Source organism: Barbatula barbatula (genome assembly GCF_947034865.1).
Source record: "Barbatula barbatula genome assembly, chromosome: 21".
NCBI classification, from domain to species: Eukaryota; Metazoa; Chordata; class Actinopteri; order Cypriniformes; family Nemacheilidae; genus Barbatula; species Barbatula barbatula.
The window spans coordinates 4,666,953-4,688,873 of NC_136784.1; the positions used below are offsets into that span (position 1 = coordinate 4,666,953).

Sequence of the window (21,921 nt, forward strand, 5' to 3'; positions counted from 1 at the left end):
AGCATCATGCCCCTCCCATTTTCAACTAAGCCACACCCATCCACTGTTATAGCTCACCTAATACAGTCATAATGCCTGTTCGGCTTGTAATGTGGCAGGACTGTATTGATATCACTACTTCAGTTGTTTGATTAAAGTGGGTTCAACACTTTTTGATGCCAACAGCAACTATAAATTCACTTTCTGAATATAGAATGCATTCATAGATTTCACCATTTATTTTATTCTTATGTACACTTATGCCAAATCATCTAGTGAAATCCACTGTGATCGAACAAGCAGGACCCTAACACACGACAAAGTAAAAAGAACAGAAAGCATTGGACAAAGATGAGCTCCGGCTATTCTAAGACAAAGACTTATTTGTGACAGGCACAGGTGTTTGTCTCTGTGTGTCTGTTCCATTACTTGCATCCCCAGCTGCACTCGTCCTTCGGTCACCACACTGATCATTTTACAGCTATTTTGTGCTAATGCATGACAGTTTGTATCCTTAACCGTGTATAAGCACCCATTAGAGACCTGCACTCTTTCACAAGCCCTTTGATATGCTATTGTACATTCACACTTTGCAACCTTAACGATTTTTCTCTAAATTCATTTATATTCCATTCAAGTTTGGACCTGTACTTTTTATTTGTCCTAGTTTATCCAAACTTGTGTCTGGTGTTCTAAAAATAAAGATTGATCCACCTTTTGCTACACCTTTCATCCGCCTATCTGGTTTCCTGCTGCATACTATTATGGCTGGAAATTGGGTGGGGGGATAGAGTTCCAGTTCAGTCCAGTTTTATCCATGTAATAGTCTCTAAATGCAAATGTAAAAAATAAACAGTGGAATATTTATTTTATCCTAATAATATATATAGGATCATCAGGTAGTATATCTCTGTGCACTACCTTTATTACTAATGTAGTAAATACATTATGATGATGGTAAAAGCACATTCTCCTGACAGTGATTAAATTACTGTGCGACATAAACTACTTTCTGAGTTTTATTAGCGCTCGCTGATGTCAGGGGACAATGCACGGTGTCAGGTTAAGAATGAGCTTCTATTTTGAGTCGCGGGGCCGGGGAGGTTAAAACTCCTTGTTTAAGAACAATTGAACACTGAATATGTATTCAGATTGAATTAGATTCTACTTTATTTATTTAAGAATGGATGAATTCTTATAAAGGAAATAAGGAAAGACTTTTTATGCTAATATGTTGATATTGTAAAGGTACACACAATTAAGTCAGACTATAAGGATTTCTTCCCATTAATTCCTCCTTGGTTCTGTTTAAAAACATGTATTCTTCCTACACTTTTTTTTATAGAGAGAAGTGATGGATGGGTTACAATATGTCTGTGTGTGTGAATGCCAGCTATGCTTTGCCACCAAGCTATTAATACCCGTCTGTTGGCTGACATTGTCTTTTGCATTAGTTGGTAGCCAGGAAGATCTGGTATTGCAAATCTAAGAAACAAAAACGCCATTAAAATGACACATATGTAGAAATACAGTAATATGAATCACAACACGTGTTCACACACACTGAGTTTTGAATTCTGTGTTGTGTTTACAGCAATTCTTTAAAACATTTAATACGCTGTATGTAAAAATGCTTTCAGCACTTTGCAAAACTTGTTACAAGTTAACAGATTTGTTTGCCACTGTTTCCAACTATAAGCAGCTATTACAACAATATGGGGGAAAATGTGAAATCCATCTCCTAGATCACACATTATTATATAATATATATTTATAAAGGAGAATACAGCCAAAGCCCCACAATGTTGTATATGAACACTTTTAATTCTTAAACTCATAACAGCATTCTATATCCACTTTGTAAATCTCTTGTCATTTTCCATACAAACATTTTGATTTGATAAAATGTTTTGTTCTACAGATCATCCTACAATAATATCTTAGATGATTGAAATGTAGAACTGCCTAAAACAAAAGCATAAAATATTGTAGCAATATTCAGTCGAGCAAATTCTGGCACAAAGTCAAGTAATTGCGAAAACATTCCAAACCAAAATGAAAGAAGACACATCAAGTTGTAGTTACTGGCAGAATTTTGGGATGTGATACAATTCAGTCAATAAATCATCACATATTTACAAAGTGTTTTTTCATAAACACACACTGTGGCTTGCAAAAAAACCTTCCAGGGTTAAATAAGTTCTTTGCTTTAGATGCAAATATATTTCTATATATTGCTTTCAGTTGCAATATAATTCCTTCATAAAAGAGCCCTCAGTTCTGTGAAAAACTGTTCTCACATTGTCATAAGAAAGTCCATATTCAGAGTAGAGAGCCGGTTGATTTGGTCTTAGGATAAACGTTGATATTCAAGTTATGGCTTCTTTCTGTTAAACTCTCAACAAATGTCTCCATCCAATATAAAGGAAAATAAATACATTTAAAATAAAGCACAACACAAGAAAAGAACATCTCCTCACAATGACCTCTCACGAATGAAAATGTTTCATAGAAAAAAAGATCTATTTTGCCGTTGCGCACACTGTAAAAATTGACTTAAAAAAACGTTACATGGTTTCCTTAAAATTTTGAACTAATAATATTTGTCAACACAACAAGTTTGCATCAAATTCATTGAGTTACTAATATGTCGAATTAACTTTAAATTTAAGGCAACCAGGTAACTTATTTTTTTAAATTGAAACAACAAAAAACAACAAAATTTTGTAACTGTGCATATATATGTACATATATAAATCTATTCCGATATACAGCGTAAATAGCACACAAGTGTCTCACATACAGTGCGTAAAATTCGGAATGGTACCCTCGAGAGCTGGGTCCTAAAATAGTTACGTTTGGTTGATCTAGATACTTTAAGAGTTGTAAGACAACCGTTTTATTCCGCTATCAAGTGCAAAGTCCCATGTGCATGATCTCCAAATCACAGCGCTTTGGCAAAACCTCACAGGTCCATAGATGTCAAAAGCCTTCTGATTGGATTCCAAAGACAAGGCATGTTAAAAATAAACAAGCCATAAACATCCACACAGAAGCTGTAAGCAATAAAACAGAATAAAACTAAATACTGTATAATGACATTAGTTTTGTAAACTAAATATGATGTATTTTCTCTTGTTAGGAGGAAGATTTGCTCAATTAAGAGTCCGTTCCTTCAGACAACAGGCCAGTCTTATTGAGAAATGAAAAATATTAGCAGTGTGAAACGCAGGGTCCCCGGGGATCCGCAGGGGTCTCGCTTTCCTCAGGAATGTCTTGTAAATCTGGAGAAGATGAAGAAGAGAAAAATAAATTCATGTAAACAGAAATGAAAAAAAGAATGATAAATGGACTTTGCCGGAGGTTGTACCCTGTGTGCAGAAATTTAAATACAAGAAAACATTTTAGGGTCTTTTTAAATTCAAGCCGTCTGTCACAAAGATTTAAATTAACATGTAAATGTTAGGAGTGTTCACTGGGTGGTGTTTACACAGAGATGTTTATCCTGCAATTTATTCCTGTTGTCCGCCTTTGACACACATATAATCATCACCACTTATAAGTAAATTCAATTTATTTTTATTTGGTCTCGGGAGTTCTCACGGCTGTGAATGTGTGTGTGAATAGGTTTGTGTTCCTTTGTGTGGGTGTGTATGTGTGGAATGCCTAATGTGCTAAATTCAACATGCATGTGTGTTTAAGTGTGTGTGAGCGAGAATGGGTTGCATAAGCATGTGTGTAGGCTGCTTTTAGCGTTAGAAAGGGTCAAAGTTGATGCAGTTTTAAGAGAAGCGCATCAACACAATTTCTAAGAAAAAAATGTAATCTTTTCATACAAACAAATCTGAGCAAATTTCATGATGCGGTGCTGGCAAACACCTCACAAATCTATGTTATCGAATCTCATTCCAATACATAACCATCTGTGAGAATGAGCTTGCCAACATGAGGTGTAATAAATCTATTATCTCATATCTTATAATGATCATTTCATGTTATTCATGATTTAATTTCATACACTGCAACTTAAACACTATCCCTAAATGTTCAACTCTATCATGCAACTGCTATGAACATGAAATATACCTCAGATCATGTGGCTTGTTTTATATATTATTTATAAATATCATCAGGCAAAAAAATGAAAAGCTCTTGAAATGCTGGGATTCTGAAGTTTCTGAATGTACTGACCTCTAGGACTATCTGAACGAGGAGACACTCTCGAATCCACTTCGTCGTCGTCATCATCATCGGATATCACATCCACTTCAACGTCACTGCTTTCTTGCAAGCCGTCCGATTGGTCCATTGATTCCTGACTGGCCAATGGGGTGTCAGTGTTGGGGTCAGTATCACTCTCTCTACGAGCTGATGGAGCCTTAATATAAAGTTACAATTATTTAAAGGTTTTAACTAGGCAACTTTGAAGATGCTTTAAATATAACACGATTTATTTAAGATCATCAATGTAATGTAACGATTCACCGGTTAAAAATCTATTCGAATATGTGAGGATTCAAGTCAATTGAGATGTTAATAGAATCGCAATATATGTTTCGAACAGCAGGGGCCGCTGCGACTGCACACTTGGTAAACTTGGTGCTGATATTTCTTTTTTTTTTTTACAAAAATCCAAGCTAGAAAAAGAACAGCAATAGTCTTGTTTATATTAAAGAGACTTTTGTATTTCTTTTTTTATTGATTTTAAAATCATTTTAAAATTGAAGCTTAGTTTCGTTATTTGACATAAAATACATAGAAATAATGAAACATTAAAATATCATACAATTTTAAGTAAAAACTTTAGCTTCATTTTACCAGTCAACATATGCTCACCTGTGAGCCTGTAGTTCCAGCGCCGTCCACCGAAGTGGCCCTATTGTTCCTATGATCCTTGAGTTGTTTCTCCAGTTGACCTCTTGCTCTCTCGCTGTCCCTTAGTTTGCCTTCGGCTCCCCTGAGGCGTACAAGCTCCTCCTGCAGAAGACTGTGTTGCCGTTGCAGCAGGGTGAGCTCACCCAGCGAGCCCACGTCACCTTCCCGGGACAGGGAGCGAACCGGTCGGGCTCCCGTGGTGGCTGGAGACACAGGGCTCTCCCGTAGGCACAGCTCTAAGATGGAGTCCTGTCGTATCACCACACCCTAGAAGAGCGATTTATTTGTATTTAACATTTATGTCACATCTGTGTTTGTATAGAAATGAATGACAATTGTATTTTGCTGTGCAAACAGACCTGCAGAGCGTGTAGCTGTGCACTAAGATTAACCAACCTCTGTGATACCTCCTGAAACACAAAATGCAGATACATCAATATATATTCAGTCTAAATCCTAATAACATCTTAAACAGGCTCTTGGCCTGGCACAGATGAAGTCTTTTCCTGCACTGAATGGCATTACCTCACTGGGGGTTTTGTCTGCCATTTGATTCCCGTTCCCATCCTGCAGCGAAACAGAGTTTATCATTATTCACACGAGCAAATTCAACAAGTTCCCTTTGTCAGCACAAACGCCGAATATGACAGTCTGTTATGTGTCATTGAAAGGGGAGAGGAGGCACAGCTTTGAGCAACAGCGATGTAGTCGTGATAAGAGTCGTGATGTGGAGTTTTTGGTAGGTTCAAGTTGCTATGGAAACCGGCGAGTTACAGATGGGTTTGCAAAATGACCAAAAAAAATTCAGGATTACATAAAACTCAGTAATAGCACAGAAAAGTGTGGTACATAATTATCAAAATGTATGAGGAACATGTGACGCAGGTAGATGTGGGTGGCAGTGAGGCAGAATACATCATCATTACATTAACAGAGTCTACAGAAAGAATATATAAGCTTATTTTACTGTGCCGTTTTGAGTTGTATATTGTTGCTAGGCTGACCAAAAGACCATACCATGTCAGATTATATTCTGGTCACTATTTATGACTCCTGATATATGACATTGCAGGCCTATAGGAATTTCCTTATTAACAAATATCACACCTCTCACCTGGCTGTAAGTCACAATTAACCCGTCGATGTTACAGAGATCAAGGTTATATTTTCACACAAAGTAGAAAACTAGTAGAATAATGTGGCTGTTTTCTTTTTCACAGACCGGGTCACACAGTTTCTAATAAAACAGAAGTGTACCTGAGTAGACTGGTTCTCCTGAGAGCCATTGACCAACACCTGTCCATCTAGAAGAAAGCACATTGGTCAGATACATAGTCATATTTAGCCAATCAGAAACAGGAATGATTATTCACAAATTGATGTACGTGTCAATTTGTGACGCACTGATTGCTAGAGCTCCGGTGGGGTAGTGGTGACCGTTGAAACTGCAGGGCAGAGGAACCTCAAAACCGGATCCTAACAGCAGCTCTGTCAACCTGTCCACTGAAGAGAGAACAGCACATCATGGCAGTTAAAATATTATTACAAATCTGAGCACGGGCTTTATAGATTTCACTTGAATCAGTCAGTGAATATTTTATGCATGACAGGAAGGAACATCTTAATGCCAAAATATCCTCCAAAGGTATTTTGATGATCTATCACGACTCTAATTTTCACCTTCGGTTATGGCCTGAGTGAGTAGCTGTTCTCCGTGAGGGGCTTGCGAAGACTCTGCTCTGAAGAGGTTTCTGGAACAGTGCTGCAATGTGACTTCGTAACCTCCCATGACCTCTGCCATGTCAGAAAACAGGGTCACCCGCTCCTGAAGAAGCTCTAAGACCTCCCTGTCCTTCTGCTGGATATCAGCTGAACAAATGAAAACGAACCAGAGACATTCAACCAACGTATCAAGCATGTGAATGCGTGCGAGTTTGAGATTGTGTGTACTTAGAAACAAACCTTTCAGTCTTCGCAGAAGGGCCTTGTCTTCTGTTTCTATTAACGGGAACTCTTCTCTTGATGGACAGCTATCACAAAATGATCACAAAGAGCAATAGAATGTATTTTGATGAACTATGATGATATTAAATATACATTAAACTACACAAGTATAGTTTATATGATATGTGCATGTACCTGCTGATGGTTTGCTGTATAAACCGTATCCAGGTGTTTCTATCTTCTTTAGATGCGGCATACAGCTCGTACATCTCAGGTGGGCTGGACTCGCTGCTGATCAGGAACAAACCTCGCTCCTGATTGGCTATGTCTCTGACCAATAGATTTTGTAGGGAGACTACAGCTGACTTATCCTACAGCAAGAGAAAAAGAATCACAACTGTCAAGACGACAACAAAAAGCGTCAATAATGTGGGAAGAAATGTTTAAGTTAAAATTGACTTACCAAACTTGCAAAGATGAACCTTTGATCTTTCTCTTGCAAGAAAACTAGAATGTCAGTCATGAGCAGAACCTGAACATCTAAGAGAGAAAAAAAGTCAATAAACACAAGTATATGTATATATATATATGACATCTAGATAAGACTATAGACAGGGTCGGATGCATGTCCCTGGCCTGAAATTTACTTCCGGTCTGTGTTTGGTTATAAAATAACCAACTTTGTTGTATATTCAATTACATAAAATTAAACTACTCAACAGTTCTTGATTCTTTGCAGTGGTCTACCGGAAGTTAAGTTTGGGCCACATTATATTTGTTTATGTGGTTGCCACTGAAACAGTCTATAACTAAGACCTTTGTGTTGACGAAGAATGACTGAGTCCATCATTTTACAGGACAAAATAAACTGAATTGAAATGATCCTATCACTCCCAGACATGTTGATCGTCTCTGTGTTTTCCCAGAAACTCAGTAGCGCACCTTTGAGTCGAGAGCCGGGAGTTTTCCAGAGCAGCGTGCCGTCGTGGATCAGTTGCCTGCGGAGCAGTTCGGTCGGTCTGAACAAAGCCCCGGAGCGGAGTTTGGCCTCGGCTCGAGGGTCGACCCTAGAACGGATCTCCTGTAGCCGATGTGTCCTTTCCAGCTCCATCACCTGATGATCCACAGAGCTGAGCAGTTCACGTATGTGAAAAAGCACCTGAGAGAGGCCTGCAGCTTCCTCGGGATTGTCTGCACACACACAACCCGTAGTCAAATACATTGAAATAAATGTTGCTTTTAATAAGCGCAACCTTTCAAATTTTCATGTATTTATCCAAAGCGATGTGCAGTGCATTTTTTTGTGTTCTTGGGAATCCACGACCTTACTAGCATCATACTGTGCGAACACATTATATTGACATTTACGCGACTTTCTCTTCGTCTCACCTTTGGTGTTGTCATAGATACGCTGCAACAGGACGGGGTATTTAGTAATGCGTTGGGTAACCAGCAGGATGCACTCTTGGAATCCGTGACGCCGGAGCAGAGGCCCCCGGCCCACCCTCTGACATAACAAACACAAAGAACTGATAAGTACAAATAATTTCAGCCTTTTTCATCATGAAGAATACTTTTGCTCATACATATTACAGGAGTCTTAAGAGATTTAAGATAAGTTTCGCATAAGCATCCATTTAGTCTCTCATGTTTCTCCAACAAATTCCTACAGTGTAAGTGACAAATGACTGATCTACATAAAGAGAACGAAGTTCAACGAATAAAATTATAAGCTCAGGTAATGTTTGTTGAAGTCATTCTTCACATCAGGTGACACTTTTTTGTCACATTTATGCATTTGGAACCCGTGTTTACCCGAAGTGACTTTGGCATTGGTTTTGGATTGTTTAGGAACATTCCTGTGAATTGCAACCTCAAAGTGAATGTTTTTACAGAAGTGGGCAGGTCTGACTTGTGACTTCAATTTGTTTTTATAGCCTAGAGACGAACTGTACACACTGAATATTTACACGATGTGTTTAATGGAGATATTTAAGCTGCTATCTGTAACTTTTGCCTCTATCGCCATCTTAGTTTTGTTTTTACCCTTATGTCAAAATTAAAATCGTAGCACTTTTATCGTCCAGGTAAATCCAAGGGTTAACACATTTTCTTGCAACCGTGTTCCCAAACGAATAGAAATCAGGAGCCGAGCACACCAAAGACACCTGTAAATCTGATGACTCACGCGTCCATGAACGTTACCAGGCGGTCAGGCCATTAGCGCACCCACCCGCTGTCATTCATCACTCAATATCGTTCTGTCCTCCCACTAGTAGTAACACACGGTTCAGGTGGAGCCTCAGCCACATCTCCGCCGAAGAGCTAATGCAGAGGCTAATTGTGTCTTTGCTGTCATCTTACCCGTATGAAGAGCTGGAGCCTCTTGTCTCTAGCCAGAATCTCTTTGTAGAGTTTGACGGCCTTCGTGTGACGACTGCAGAATTCGGCGTAGGTCTTCAGCATTTCGTCGGCACATTGACCTGAGAACTGACGCGCATACGAACACAGTGAGTGTGTTTTTTCTATCAAACCTGAATGCTTTCAAACACCCACTCAGAAAGACACAGAGAGAACGAGATAATGTTTCGCCTTCAATTTAGCATTTGTCTGACTTTCCGTTGACCTTCAAGTGTGAGACGTGACATCATGGTTTTCCTTATTAAATGTACATGTTTATATGTGACATTTAAAACGTAGCTAAAGCAAATGCACATGGTGCAGTTTATGGAAGTTGTTCAACAAGGAAATAACACAGACAGAAAGAGACACACACCTGCTTCATGAGCACATCGCTGATCTGGTTAATGGTGAAATTGTTTGTGCTGTCAGGTTGCAAGCTGTGGGCGCGTCGAGTGAGGAGCTGTGTTAAAAAGTGTGTGTGCAGCGCCAGCAGTCGCTCCAGACAGGGGAAGAGCACGTGCACGACCCCGGGCTCCAACTGAACCTCCTCCAGCATGCCCCGTCTGAACACCCCATCCATGATCCGAAGCGTCCGGACGTGGTGGATCTCCGTCTGGATCAGCTCTGAAACAGATGGGCATTTCACTTGAATGCTTACAAGTTAAACTGGGCTTTGAGTCAAATGATGTTAAACAAGTACGCTTTGTAATAAAGGGCAGTTGTTTATTATTACATGTGGAGATCAGTATTGCTTTATACGGTCTATTTACAGTCATAAACATGCTTTTCCTGCTAACCGTAAATGACATCCTGTCTCTTGATAACGTCTTTACGGTGTGTCTGCAGGTAGGCGGAGTCTACAGCCATGCTCCAGGAATCGGCCTCAAACTCCCACCCCTCGCACTCCATCTCTTCCAACAGAGAGGTGAAGTATCCTTCTCCTAGAAACATCACACTGGTTTAATACCATTAAACTTGTTTATCACAACTGCAGTTCTCACACACCATGTGTTTGGCCTGCGTGTGTCTCACCCTCATCGTTGAGTGACTCCATTGACATGGTTCTGCTCCGGAAGTTAAGTGAGTCTGTGGATTGAGACAAAATCCTACGCAGTCCCAGAGGAGAGTCATCATTCAGAGTCCTGCACGGGCATGCACGCAAACACACAAATACAGATGATGCACATGCGTACAAACATGCACAATCACATGCACCAGACACAAAAAAGAGAGGCAGGCATGATAATCACAATGGAAACAGAACATGAAAAAATGATAAAATCTAACATGAATAAATGAAAATGTTGTTTTTAAATCATTTAAAATAGTAATAAAATAAGATGAACACACTGGCTAGTAAATAACATTGAAAAATGCTTACATTAAACTACAGCAGTCACAAACGTAAAGACACACAAAGATAAAAAAGAAACAAAGATAAGAAAGTTAGTGCCGGTCCTCAGATCTGATTGGACAAGATGGACGTTAAAGGAAAAGTTTACTCAAAAGTGAAAATTCATGTGAACTTTGCAATGTCTGACTGTTTTATTGTTAAATAAAATGATGTGCTTTTTTATTACACAAACCCAATGAGAAAACATTTATAAACCACTGGAGAATGTGCTTCCAAATTACAAAGACATATTTTTTTAAATAAGTCCTCGGATGACATGAGAGAATAAAAATTATATTCCTTTATAACCAGCATTGGGACACTGTACTGCTTTGTTTATTGCTCATGAAATCATCTTTATAAATATTATAAACCAACATGAATATCTGATCTCTGTCGTTTACACAACTCACCCCGCAATGTTATTCGTGGAGACGCTCTTGGAAAGCAAAAGAGAGGATCGCCCTCGACGAGAGCCGAGCAGCGATTGCCGTAGACTGTCTGAAGGGTAGATGGCCGAGCTGGGCCTTTCTTTTAAATTAGCTTCAAACACACAGAAACACAGATCAGACGATGACATGTTAACTCGTTTAGAGATATTAATTTAATTCCTAATCAAACTCTCACATTTGTTCCTCAGTGTCACGTTCTGATAGGCCGAATTGTTCCTCATCAGCGCCAATTTCTGTTGCTATTGTAAAAGATACAGACACATCAGCTCATGTCATACCAAACACGTCATTTTCATAAACCCCATCAAGGGCACTGAGCTATTTTAGAAATATTTCCACTTTGACATCATATCATGGATTAAAATTGGATTAAAACAAACTTTTCTGTTAGTAAACATTGCTTCTGTGGGCGGAGTTTAGGTGGAGGCAAAAAGATCCCCCTGACCACATTACTGATGCCAGGCAGCATGTTTTGGTTTCTTGCTTTTCGACAATGATTCGAAAAAATTGCATTACATTTTAACATGTAAGGTCTGTCTAGGACCGCGATTGTTTTTGAAAAAGTAAAGTTTAACGCAAGGAACCTGGTCGACCTGTACACGCTCACTCAATAGATCCAAGAACAAACAGACAGGATTAACTCCAGTTAAGAGGCCTGACATCTACACCTACCAGACATCTATAGATGCCTGCGTGTACTAACAGTGGCAATTTTGAATGATTGTTTCTGTTCAGTCCCCTCGTTTTATTGTGTTTCACTACAGCTGTTGTCAGTGTTTTTTTCTGGCAATGGCAGCAGGTGTGTGTGAAAATATCAAACTGGAGACTGTATTCTGTCTATTGTGGCACTCAACAGCACAACAAGATGATTTTATAAACTCCTTATGTAGCCGAATCTGTGCTGGTGCGGATTGGCCGCCTTCCGTTTTCCTTTTGTTTTGCCTCCAGCTAATGCTGTGACGTCGACGCGAAAGGGGTCTACATGTCAGTGGTTCAGTATGCAGCATGTCACCCACCTTTTGTTTCATTTTGACACAGTTTGGTAGCGTGTCCCTGCAGCGATTGTGGATGGTGACATTACAGCCTGAAAAAGAGAAGACAAAGATGAAACACTGTTATTTAATCTCCTATATTATTCCAAATAAAGAGACGTTCGTTTGGAGGCTGTCCACTCCCTTCATGATCTAGTGAAAAATGTGATCGCTTCACAAACATTTTAGGAGGAAGTGTGTTAAATATAATTTTCACATCATCGCATTTCTGATATGAAGTGAGTTCAAGTTAACGATAACTATCATCATGGTCTCTTTCTTTCAGTAAGGACCGACACGGTTCAGAAAATCTCTGATATACGTTCCTGAGATCTTTTGGCTGTCAAAGTGTAAAGAAAATAGTACCCGAGCAAATTTTGAATACATAATACCTGTTTTGTCCTTGTCTTTCTCTGTCTCTTGACCTCTGTTCATGTCTGCGTTACAGTCTGTGCTTTTACGCTCTTTTTAACACATGCTACTAGCCGCTGGTGGTTTTGATACAGTGTATGCTTTTGTCTCTTGGCCCCTATTGTTTCAGAATGGCTTTGCTTCCTGTTTTGAGGGTGTTTGGGAAGGAAGAGGACGGTGCTCTGGCGGGGGTTTCCCTGCCCCGTTCCCCCCACAATACACCTACACCAGCCTAAATAATCTTCCAACGAGTGACACTGCCCTTTCTGTAAGTGTGAATCAGAAAGATAAAACACCCCCAAGGAAAATCTTATAATGTTCTCGGTTATGTTTCGCTAAATCATCATTTCATTTTGCTGGTAAAATTCCTTAGGAGGAATATTAAAGAAACAAAATTGTCACCTGACCGTGATCACAAACAATGGAAAATCTAAACAGTTTGTGAAACTACTTAGTTTTTCTATATTTTTCTACATATTGAAGAAATGAATATGGGTAACAGGAAATCCTTAATCTCAATATCTAGAGATAAGTCAACATGAAATGACGTCCACAACCCATTTAACCAGCATTCGTACAGTATCTTCATACACTCACTCATGGTTTGAGTAATTCTAAGCCACTAGTGTAATATCTGATCTTGAAACAGTCCTCCTACTCAAAGGTGCTTGGTTCAGATGCCCCTTGCTCACCCTGTTGCTGGAGGAACTACATGTTCCACCTCCCACACAAATGCAATCAATAGCAGAGCCCAGATCAGAGCAGTTGAACACTGAGCAACGACGCTCATGCATGAGCCATTTGTTCTGTGTGGATGCTTAAATCTGATCTTGACGGCAAATAGGGAAGTTTATAACAATAGCAAAAGAGAGAACGAGAAATGACAGATGAGCTAAACGAACAGTAACAGGAAAGGGCGTGCAAGGTTATATACAGTATGTAACCAAATGTGCTTCGGGTTTCAGGTTTCAAGGCAGTGGTAACAGCATTTGTGCCATTATGTTGATTTAATCAGAAAACTATTTAAAGTTTAGTTTAAAAGGTATGTATAATGTTGACATGAAAATAGTGTGATCAAATACAACAAAAATGTACCAGAAGCGAACCGTGACGTTTGAGCATTGGCCCTATGCGCACGCGCAACAAGTTGTCCACTTGATATTATGATGCATCATGGGATTGAATGAGTGCAATCAATAATGTACACTATGAATTAAATTAACACTAAACATGGATGTACCCTCCAATAGTGCACTATATTAGGGTATGGGGGCTATTTAGGACACAGCCCATGATAATAGTCAAAAGTGCCTCAGATTGGTTTGATTTTCTACATTCTTCAAAATATCTTCTTTTGTGTTCAACAGAACAAAACAATTACAAAGCATTTTTTCCTAGAATTTTCATTTTTGGTTGAACTTTTTCTTTAAACCTTCGGAGTAAACGGTCTAATAGGGAAATATTCTCGGTGATAATCACCAGCTTAATGCATTTAACCTTGAAAATTCCTGTAAAAATGAGTAATGATGCTTGTTAAACATGTATTGTGTGCATTTGATCCTATAAGCACACATACAGTAGTAATGGCCAAAAATGATGTCCAACTGTGGAAAATTCCAGTCTTTGCTCTTTAACCAAATACATTTTTTAAGATGTATTTTAAAAAATTATTTGCACATTGTTGTTCTTGAAGTATAAACTGAAGCTTAGCTTTAAGAGGAATTTAAGGAGTCTTGGCAATAAAACAACACAAAGCTTCATGGGTCATGGCCCAGAAAAATAACTGCTGTAGTCAAAACCAAGACTGGATCAACCAAATTTTAAGTAGGGATCAAATTTTAGTCAGTGCATGCTTTTGTTCCTGTGAGCATTTTGTGTTTAAATGCTTTTTTGTATATTTAAATCAAACCTATATTCCTTGATTCACTTCAGTTTGCCTTTTTGACAAATAATTTTGTACAAAAAATACCTTAAAATATTGTCCCTTTTGTAGTATACATCCCATATTTAAACGGTTTAGTTTAACCAGAGGGGGCATTAAAACCAAAAATAATGTAGGCCTACAATTATGCCCACCAGACATCACTTTTAGCCACTGTATATATGCACAAGCATACAATGTGTGTGTGTGTGTATTGTTCACTATTATCTGTGTGTTAAATCGTTTTTGAGATTACAGCTCTGTCTCTGCAGGAATAAAACTGTCCAGACCTCCAGCTACAAGATGTGTGTGTTATCCTGGCATGCTGCAGTACACCAGCCGCTAAAAATATTCACAGTACATCCCAGAATTTTCCATATCTAGACTCTGGCCTCTAAAACCAGCAGCGATCATGTAATGTAAAAAAGGTCTCTTGTGCTAAAAGTTCCACCTCCTGGAGAAATCATGGACAGAATGTGTGGGAGTCAGGATGGGGGAAGAAAGTCGGAAAAATAATCAGAAGGAATGAGGTAAGTGGCTGTTTTTATAGCCACTGTATTGCCATTGGCTGGATTATAAAAACACGCTCCTCCCAGACATTTGTCTGGGAATGTTTATTTCAGGGGTTTTCGGAGGACTTGAGAAAACAATATACAAGAATCATGATGTTTGAACCTTACTCACAGACGACTGAGGGTCATTGGACTTAAGAGTTTGGTTAAAGACATTTAACATCAGATCAAAACCTGTCCTGCGCTGTTTGTGCTATAACCTAAAAGACTGAAACGGTGGTATTAAAGAAATAATTTAAGCATTCAGATCCAACTGCATAAGAGAGCACTGTCAACCACCCACGTCATGCCGGACAGTTTTGGTGTTTTAGAATTACTTCAGAAATGATGAGAATCGACATAGTTTTAAAAACTTTTGTGTCATTCACAACACGGAATTGAAAAGGTTATATTATTTACAACCTGTATTTAAATAATCCAAGACAATCAACAATAGACAGTAAGAGTGTACAGTATATGTGAGTGTGGAACGTGGATTTGAAAGCATGTTTGAGGTAAAGAGTCAGGTGTGTGTGTGTGTGTCTCACTGGGACAGCTGAGGGCCTCTTTAGCCGTGATGCTCTTGTTGCAGGCCGAGCAGAGTGTTGTTCCAGACACAGTCAGAGAGTTGAAGAGGTGGCCGTTACTGTAGCGTGCCTCTCTCTCCCTCGCTTCTCTTTCTCTCTCCCTCATGCGTTCCTTCTCCTTATTCTAATCAAAACAAAGAATAAAGCATATCAATCACCAAGAGCACAGTAAAAGACACATTTGTGCAAATCATCTCCAAAAAAAAACAATAGTTTATGCTAAACAGATTTTAGCATGGTCTTACAACAATTGACAAAACTCAATCGTGAGCATTTGCACAAACAGACAACAATGGATTGTACTCCAGTTTCTATTGTGTATCCGTTTCATCTGCCACACTGGTACAGAGTTCACGAACAGGGAAACAACAGACCTAAAAGGGAAGAGTCTTGTAACACTGTTTTGGAAGAAAGCATAATGACCAAACTGAAAACTAGGTCTGTATTTCAGATTCGAAAATCCATCCATATATACTGGTTTCAATGGATCTGTTTAGCTGGACTTTTAGCCTTTAGATATTCTAAAGGAGCTATAAACCCTATCTACAGCACTATAAAATCACCCATGCCAGTCCCTCAATGTTCTAGAAGTTGGTTTTGGCTAATATGCAAGTCAGCAATTTCATGTTATGCTCGTCTCTGCCCCGACTGACCTTCCTATTTAATGCAATGAGCATGAATTCTCTTTAAACAACGGGCATCCAAAAGTCAAAAATACACGTCTAGACAAAAAGGAACAAAGAGCAAGACAATTTTCACAATGAATCCGAAACGTCATTTCATTGTAAGATAAGATAAAAACAATCCTGGAGGATGCTAGGTTCAGTTTTGAGATCGTTTGAGTATGTGCAGGCCTGTTGAGATGCAGAGCAGGAAATAATGAGAGAGCACTTCCTCTTTCTAATCTGCATGAGGCATGGGTAAAGGTTGCCATAGGAACAATGACATGTGTTGGAAGTAAGCATCCAAAAATTATGTATTAAGCTAACAAAATCTGCAGGATGCTGCTATCAAATTAACAGAACCAAATTGGCCTAGTTCTTGCTCAAACGCAGACCTTCGTATTCTTGCCCCGCGTGTTCTTTTTGTATGGGTGTATGAGATCAGCTCCGCAAATTTGGGAAGTCGTGGTTGTTCTTGCTAAATATGAGAAAGAGCTGTGTGGCTGGGGTGGGGCATGTGTAGATGCGTTTATTTAAGACTCTCACTAAGCTCTAACTTTCAGGAACTATATTACAAACCACAGGAGACACTTTATGCAACTAACAGCGCCCAACATATCCAAGCTGCGTTTATAAAATAACGTCATGCTAATTTTAGGATGTGTGCACACAAAACTAAAACACAGAAAGTTGAACTATGCTATGCGCCCTCATTGTTGTCTGGGTTCAATGAGCTTGTCTTGAAGTTCGATATCACCTCTTGTCAAAAAGAAAGGGGCTGAGATTGACAGGATTTAATGTTGGTGCTCCAATTAAAAAGAGTCCACATTTAGTTTGGCCTGGATATGATAAGCCAATGGGGAGTCATGACTGCTTTAAAAGGGACGTCCACTGCGGACCGGGTTGCTGGGAAAAACCTTACAATCACAAATGTGATGACAACATTTGTATGTGCTTTATTCTGACAAGAGTAATGCAAAAGGGATGTTTGAAAGTAGATAATTTCACAATTATCTAATCGGAATGACTATTACACTAATGAAGGAAGCCGAAAACAGCTGGTTCATTGTTTTTAGAAGTCAACACGCCATAATACCTCAAACAGACACTTAAAATACAAAAAACCTTCAAATACTTTTATATCTACAATCTTTATGAATTCCATCCCACCTTAAGTATTTTATCAGTGTGTGCAGTCACAATCTGGGCATTACTACCATTGTCTTCTATGAGTTATGAACACACTTTTATATAGACTGGTGGACTTATCAGATAATTTGTAGATGCTTTTCTACAATTTGACTTACAATACAGATAAGAGGCAGTGACAAGATGCTTGCTAGACTAGACCAACAAGATGCAAATATGACTGCTTTTAAACTTTTGACATGAATGATAAACATCAGTTCGGCAATTGTCATGTGACCACCGAATTGCAAAAGAGGAGATGAGTCAATCCGGACCTGTACGTGGTATTGATGCATTAAGTGAGTGTTATTTCTATGGCAACCTCGCTTTTGGCTCTCTCTTGAAGCTTTCTCTATGCACACACATGAACACACTCACAATCTGTTGTTCAACATATTCCCACTCAGTAACACCTACACAACTAAAACTCATACTCGCTGATAATTGGACAAAAAGTGAGCATCAGGAGCCAAAAACAAACACACAACCACTCACTCACATATCCTAATATACATAATACTCATGAATCCATGGGAAAATGAACCATGGTTTTATCATAGTAAAAGTGTAATAACCATGTTTTGATGATCATCTGTACCAGCATAGTTTTACATAATTTACTTGGTTAAACTGTTTACTACGGTGAAAGAACTGTGCATTTGTGGATACTATGGTTTACCAAATACCATAGTTGCTGCAATAAACCCATGGATAATTTTGGTAAGGGAAAGTATTTTTCAAACTACCCAAACAAAACAACTGCATTAACATTTGGTTAATTTGGCGTTTTACCTCAATTCAAGGACAACAGTATTTTGAGTCAATTATTATAGTCAATTGCGACATTCTACCAGAAATGCACAATATCTGTCCGTGAACAGTTAAAGTAAATATTTCATCAAAAAAGTATTTCATCAAAAATATTCTTATAAACTGACTGATGTTTGTTTTGCTGTGAGTTGTTCTGTAAAGGAATTTGTCATTCCTTAGGTTCTCAGATATTTTTTCTTTATTAAAACACTTTTGAAAATCACAAATCCTGTCCCTGTCCTCAGCCAAATTGGACCTACAGCTTTCATAGTTTTGTTATGCTAAAAATGTTTATTTAGAAGAAAAAAAACTCCATCATTCATACCAATTGATTAAAAACATGAAAGTATACATACATTCTAAGTCCTGTCACGTTGACATAAAAAGTCTGCAATAGGCCTTTGGATCGACTCTTTGACTGAAGTGAAGCTGACACCGATCAATGTGTGATTTCTGTCATTAAATTGTATGATCTTTAGCTTGCTTTTGTGTGTGTGTTTTTTCAGGAGGACGAGCTAAGTGTCATACCCTGTCATGTCCGTTTCTGGTAGAATGTCCTATTAACGGTTAATGGGACATTCTACTTCCTCAAAAACACCAAGGTTAGTTTTTGATAACCTATCAAAAACTAACCTTGGTGTTTTTGAGGAAGTTGTATTTAAAAAACTGCGTTGGGTCATTGTTTAAAGTAATATACGTAAAAAGCAAAACAACGTAATGTTAAAGCGTGTCTTTTTAATACCAAATTCATTCTCTATGATAGTCTGAATATAAGCGGAACGCGCACGCGTTATGCGCATCTGGCTACTACAGCAGCGCGCGTGTTCACGAACTATCGGAGGTGAAAATATATAATGTAACGACGTGGAATGATGTCGTCAATACGCCGATAACAAGTCTGATAAAAGGCTCAAGATTGATCACTCAAGATCTTACCCTTTGGTTGATCTCCTTCGTCCTCTCCTGGCGAAGTTTCGATAGATCCGCTACGCGAGACATTGCGCTTTTTTAATAGACTTTACAACATAAAACGAATCCTCTTAAAGCCAAAGAACACACATATATCCCAGTAATGTAGATACAAGTTATCGTGCATTTATAATAGCAGCGTTTTTAATAAGCTGGAGGTATTTACTGTACAGCGCGTGCGGTAACTTTTAGAGAAATGCGCGCTCTCTCTCTCTCTCTCTCTCTCTCTCTCTCTCTCTCTCTCTCTCTCTCTCTCTCTCTCTCTCTCTCCTCCCCTTCACGGTGCTTGCTGCTTTCGTCCAGGAAACAGAGATGACTGCACTGTATCCAAACCGCGCCTACCTTCATGAAAACTCTTTCACTTTAATCCTCTGCTGAAGGAAAACTAGACACATTCTACTGGTTTCCATTTAAAATACCAGTATGAAAAATCATATTTTTACCATGATGATAACCATAAATCCGTGGGCCCTATTCCAGTAAGATCCAAAACAAATCCCATTGTAACCATTATAACCCCAACCTTTACAATTACTGTGATGGCTTCAATCTTTTTTAAATAAAGAATAAGCATATTACCATAAATATAACCATATTAGTCATAGTTATATTTAAACTATATTTAACTAGGCCTATATTTACTACAAAAAACTGTGGAAACTTTGCATTAGTATACACCATCTTTAAAAGGTTACGAAAGGCATTGACAATACCTGTGTAAAGCGACAATATTTAGATGGTTAAAATATCATTATTTTGAACTACAAGCAAACTACTAATAAATGCTGCACTGCACACAGGTCACAGACAACCAAGCATGTGATGGAAAAGCCTGTGTGGTCAGAGGACACCATATGCTAACATCTGTCTTGATTTTATGGTGGTACTGGTGAAACAATGGCGTATTTGTTCAAGAAATCTCAAACCGCCTTAGGCCTTTAAATCTTTAAGATGGCGTATCAGAGATAGTTTCTTCCAATCTCATATTGATCTTGAGTGCCGATAAAGTAGTATTGCATATGCCGTATATTTGAAGAATATTTCGTTTGATCAAATTTATAAAAGAGATACAGCTGTACGATAATTTCCAGAAAAAACACTATAAAAAAACCTTGCGAAACAAGTTGGAGAGTGCCGGGGGAGTGCATCAAGTACAGAAATACTAAGTCATACGTCCCACTCATTTCACCACCAACAAGTTTACCATGTTAAGCATGTCCGACAATGTAAAGAAGTCAGAATGCATGACATAGGATGACACCGATCTTTATGCAATGACATCAGCTTTAAGTACTAACGCCTCAGCATTTCTCAGAGACTGCTACATTCTCTTAAAGGAACAATGACTAATATTAGGAAACCTTGTGGTGTGTAAAAACAGGAAAAACATTCCCCTGTAAAATGAGATGAATGATCATTGATAATGTTTTAAATGAGAATAAGACCTAACTGTAGGCATAAGGATCAGAATGCATTCAATGTGCAAAGCAAAATGTCATAGATTCATTTGGTTACGGATGGGTAGCTCTGCTGCAGTATTTTAATAGCACTGCACTACAGAACTGCACAAACAGCAGACTGCTCCACACGCGCCTCAGCTAAAACACCTCTCTGCACCGGCAAGGTAGGAAATGGTCGACGATTCTTTGGGGAGGGGAGATTATTCTCCCGCCTGGGTTACATCTGTCACCATGCCAACAGTGTACTTAGGCTTGGACATTTTTATTTCCACATTTTTAAATGCAAGTAAAATACTTTGCAGCTAGTCATTCAATGCTCTTGTCAAACAGTGTTCATTTAATCCTAGACTACACAATTAGGTCTCTCTGTGCTGCAATGGCAGTTACATTTATGAAATAAGTTGGTAAAGTGGAGATTGTGAAAAAGTATGAATTTAAAACCACAAATACTGTCGAGCAAATACATGCAAAGCCTAATTGATAACCCTTTTCTAAGCCCCGCTCTAAAAACAATCCTGCTTTAGCACCTGTTGCTGTCTAAAAAATCTGTAGTGAAGTGTTTGCCTGTTTGTTTAAATGTACAGAGTTTCACATAATTTTTCAAAAATATGACTTGTAACAAAAAAGATAAAGATTTTGGGATTCAAACCCATGACCTTGGTGTTGCCAACACAATGATCTATTTTACAAGAACTATAAAGTAACTAATGGGGTTGGAGCTTAGCAATGGTTCAACTAAATCCATCTCTATGAGATCTCTCTCTACAAAATCCACCAGCTCTTCAAAAAGCACATTCTCTCTCTCTCTATCGTTTGCTGTCTCTGAGGAAGGACAGATTGCTCTGTAGGCGGACTTCCACACAAATGTTTCAACACTTGTTCTCTCTCTCTCTCTTACTCACAATTTCTTTAATTTCATGAGCACAACCATTCTTCCTCATGTTGGTAATCACAAATCCGTCACATGGGACCGACTACAGTTTATTAGCGGTTAGATTTTAGAGCCCGCAGCGCTCCTGACCCAATCAATAATGATGAATACTCTGTCTTCAGCTGAATATTGGCACTCTGCCTCTTTTTTCAGATATACGGCTGATGGTACAGTAGCAGCTTGTGCATGCTTAGTGCTGATAAGAGAGCGAGATGCCACTTCATATTCAGCGCTGCTTCAACAAGTGACTGTGAGTCTAATCTTGTTATTAAGAATCCATTCACAATAAATTGCATACAGCTGCCCACGTAAATGACCTTTAACACTTTATAGCACATGAACTTAACTGTGATC

General features: G+C 38.6%; 1 protein-coding gene across 3 annotated transcripts in view; it reads right to left on the bottom strand.

The window, feature by feature from the left end:
* Positions 1 to 1,544: 1,544 nt before the first annotated feature.
* arhgef2a (Rho guanine nucleotide exchange factor (GEF) 2a) overlaps positions 1,545 to 21,921 on the bottom strand; it is a 36,148-nt gene continuing 15,771 nt past the window's right edge. For 2 of the 3 annotated variants that reach the window (XM_079484726.1, XM_079484725.1), the window contains 21 exons: positions 15,509 to 15,671; positions 12,063 to 12,130; positions 11,222 to 11,285; positions 11,008 to 11,137; positions 10,234 to 10,343; positions 9,999 to 10,142; positions 9,575 to 9,825; positions 9,163 to 9,288; positions 8,188 to 8,305; positions 7,741 to 7,989; positions 7,262 to 7,338; positions 6,994 to 7,169; positions 6,817 to 6,884; positions 6,535 to 6,723; positions 6,259 to 6,357; positions 6,112 to 6,158; positions 5,380 to 5,421; positions 5,214 to 5,264; positions 4,816 to 5,121; positions 4,171 to 4,357; positions 1,545 to 3,263 (listed from right to left, as the gene is read on the bottom strand). In XM_079484726.1, coding sequence (XP_079340852.1) covers positions 3,193 to 3,263; positions 4,171 to 4,357; positions 4,816 to 5,121; positions 5,214 to 5,264; positions 5,380 to 5,421; positions 6,112 to 6,158; positions 6,259 to 6,357; positions 6,535 to 6,723; positions 6,817 to 6,884; positions 6,994 to 7,169; positions 7,262 to 7,338; positions 7,741 to 7,989; positions 8,188 to 8,305; positions 9,163 to 9,288; positions 9,575 to 9,825; positions 9,999 to 10,142; positions 10,234 to 10,343; positions 11,008 to 11,137; positions 11,222 to 11,285; positions 12,063 to 12,130; positions 15,509 to 15,671 — 2,736 coding nt within the window. In that variant the 3' untranslated portion in view covers positions 1,545 to 3,192. Of the gene's footprint in view, positions 3,264 to 4,170; positions 4,358 to 4,815; positions 5,122 to 5,213; positions 5,265 to 5,379; positions 5,422 to 6,111; positions 6,159 to 6,258; positions 6,358 to 6,534; positions 6,724 to 6,816; positions 6,885 to 6,993; positions 7,170 to 7,261; positions 7,339 to 7,740; positions 7,990 to 8,187; positions 8,306 to 9,162; positions 9,289 to 9,574; positions 9,826 to 9,998; positions 10,143 to 10,233; positions 10,344 to 11,007; positions 11,138 to 11,221; positions 11,286 to 12,062; positions 12,131 to 15,508; positions 15,672 to 19,143; positions 19,411 to 21,921 lie in introns of those variants that run through there. The other variant, XM_079484727.1, reaches the window with a different exon arrangement.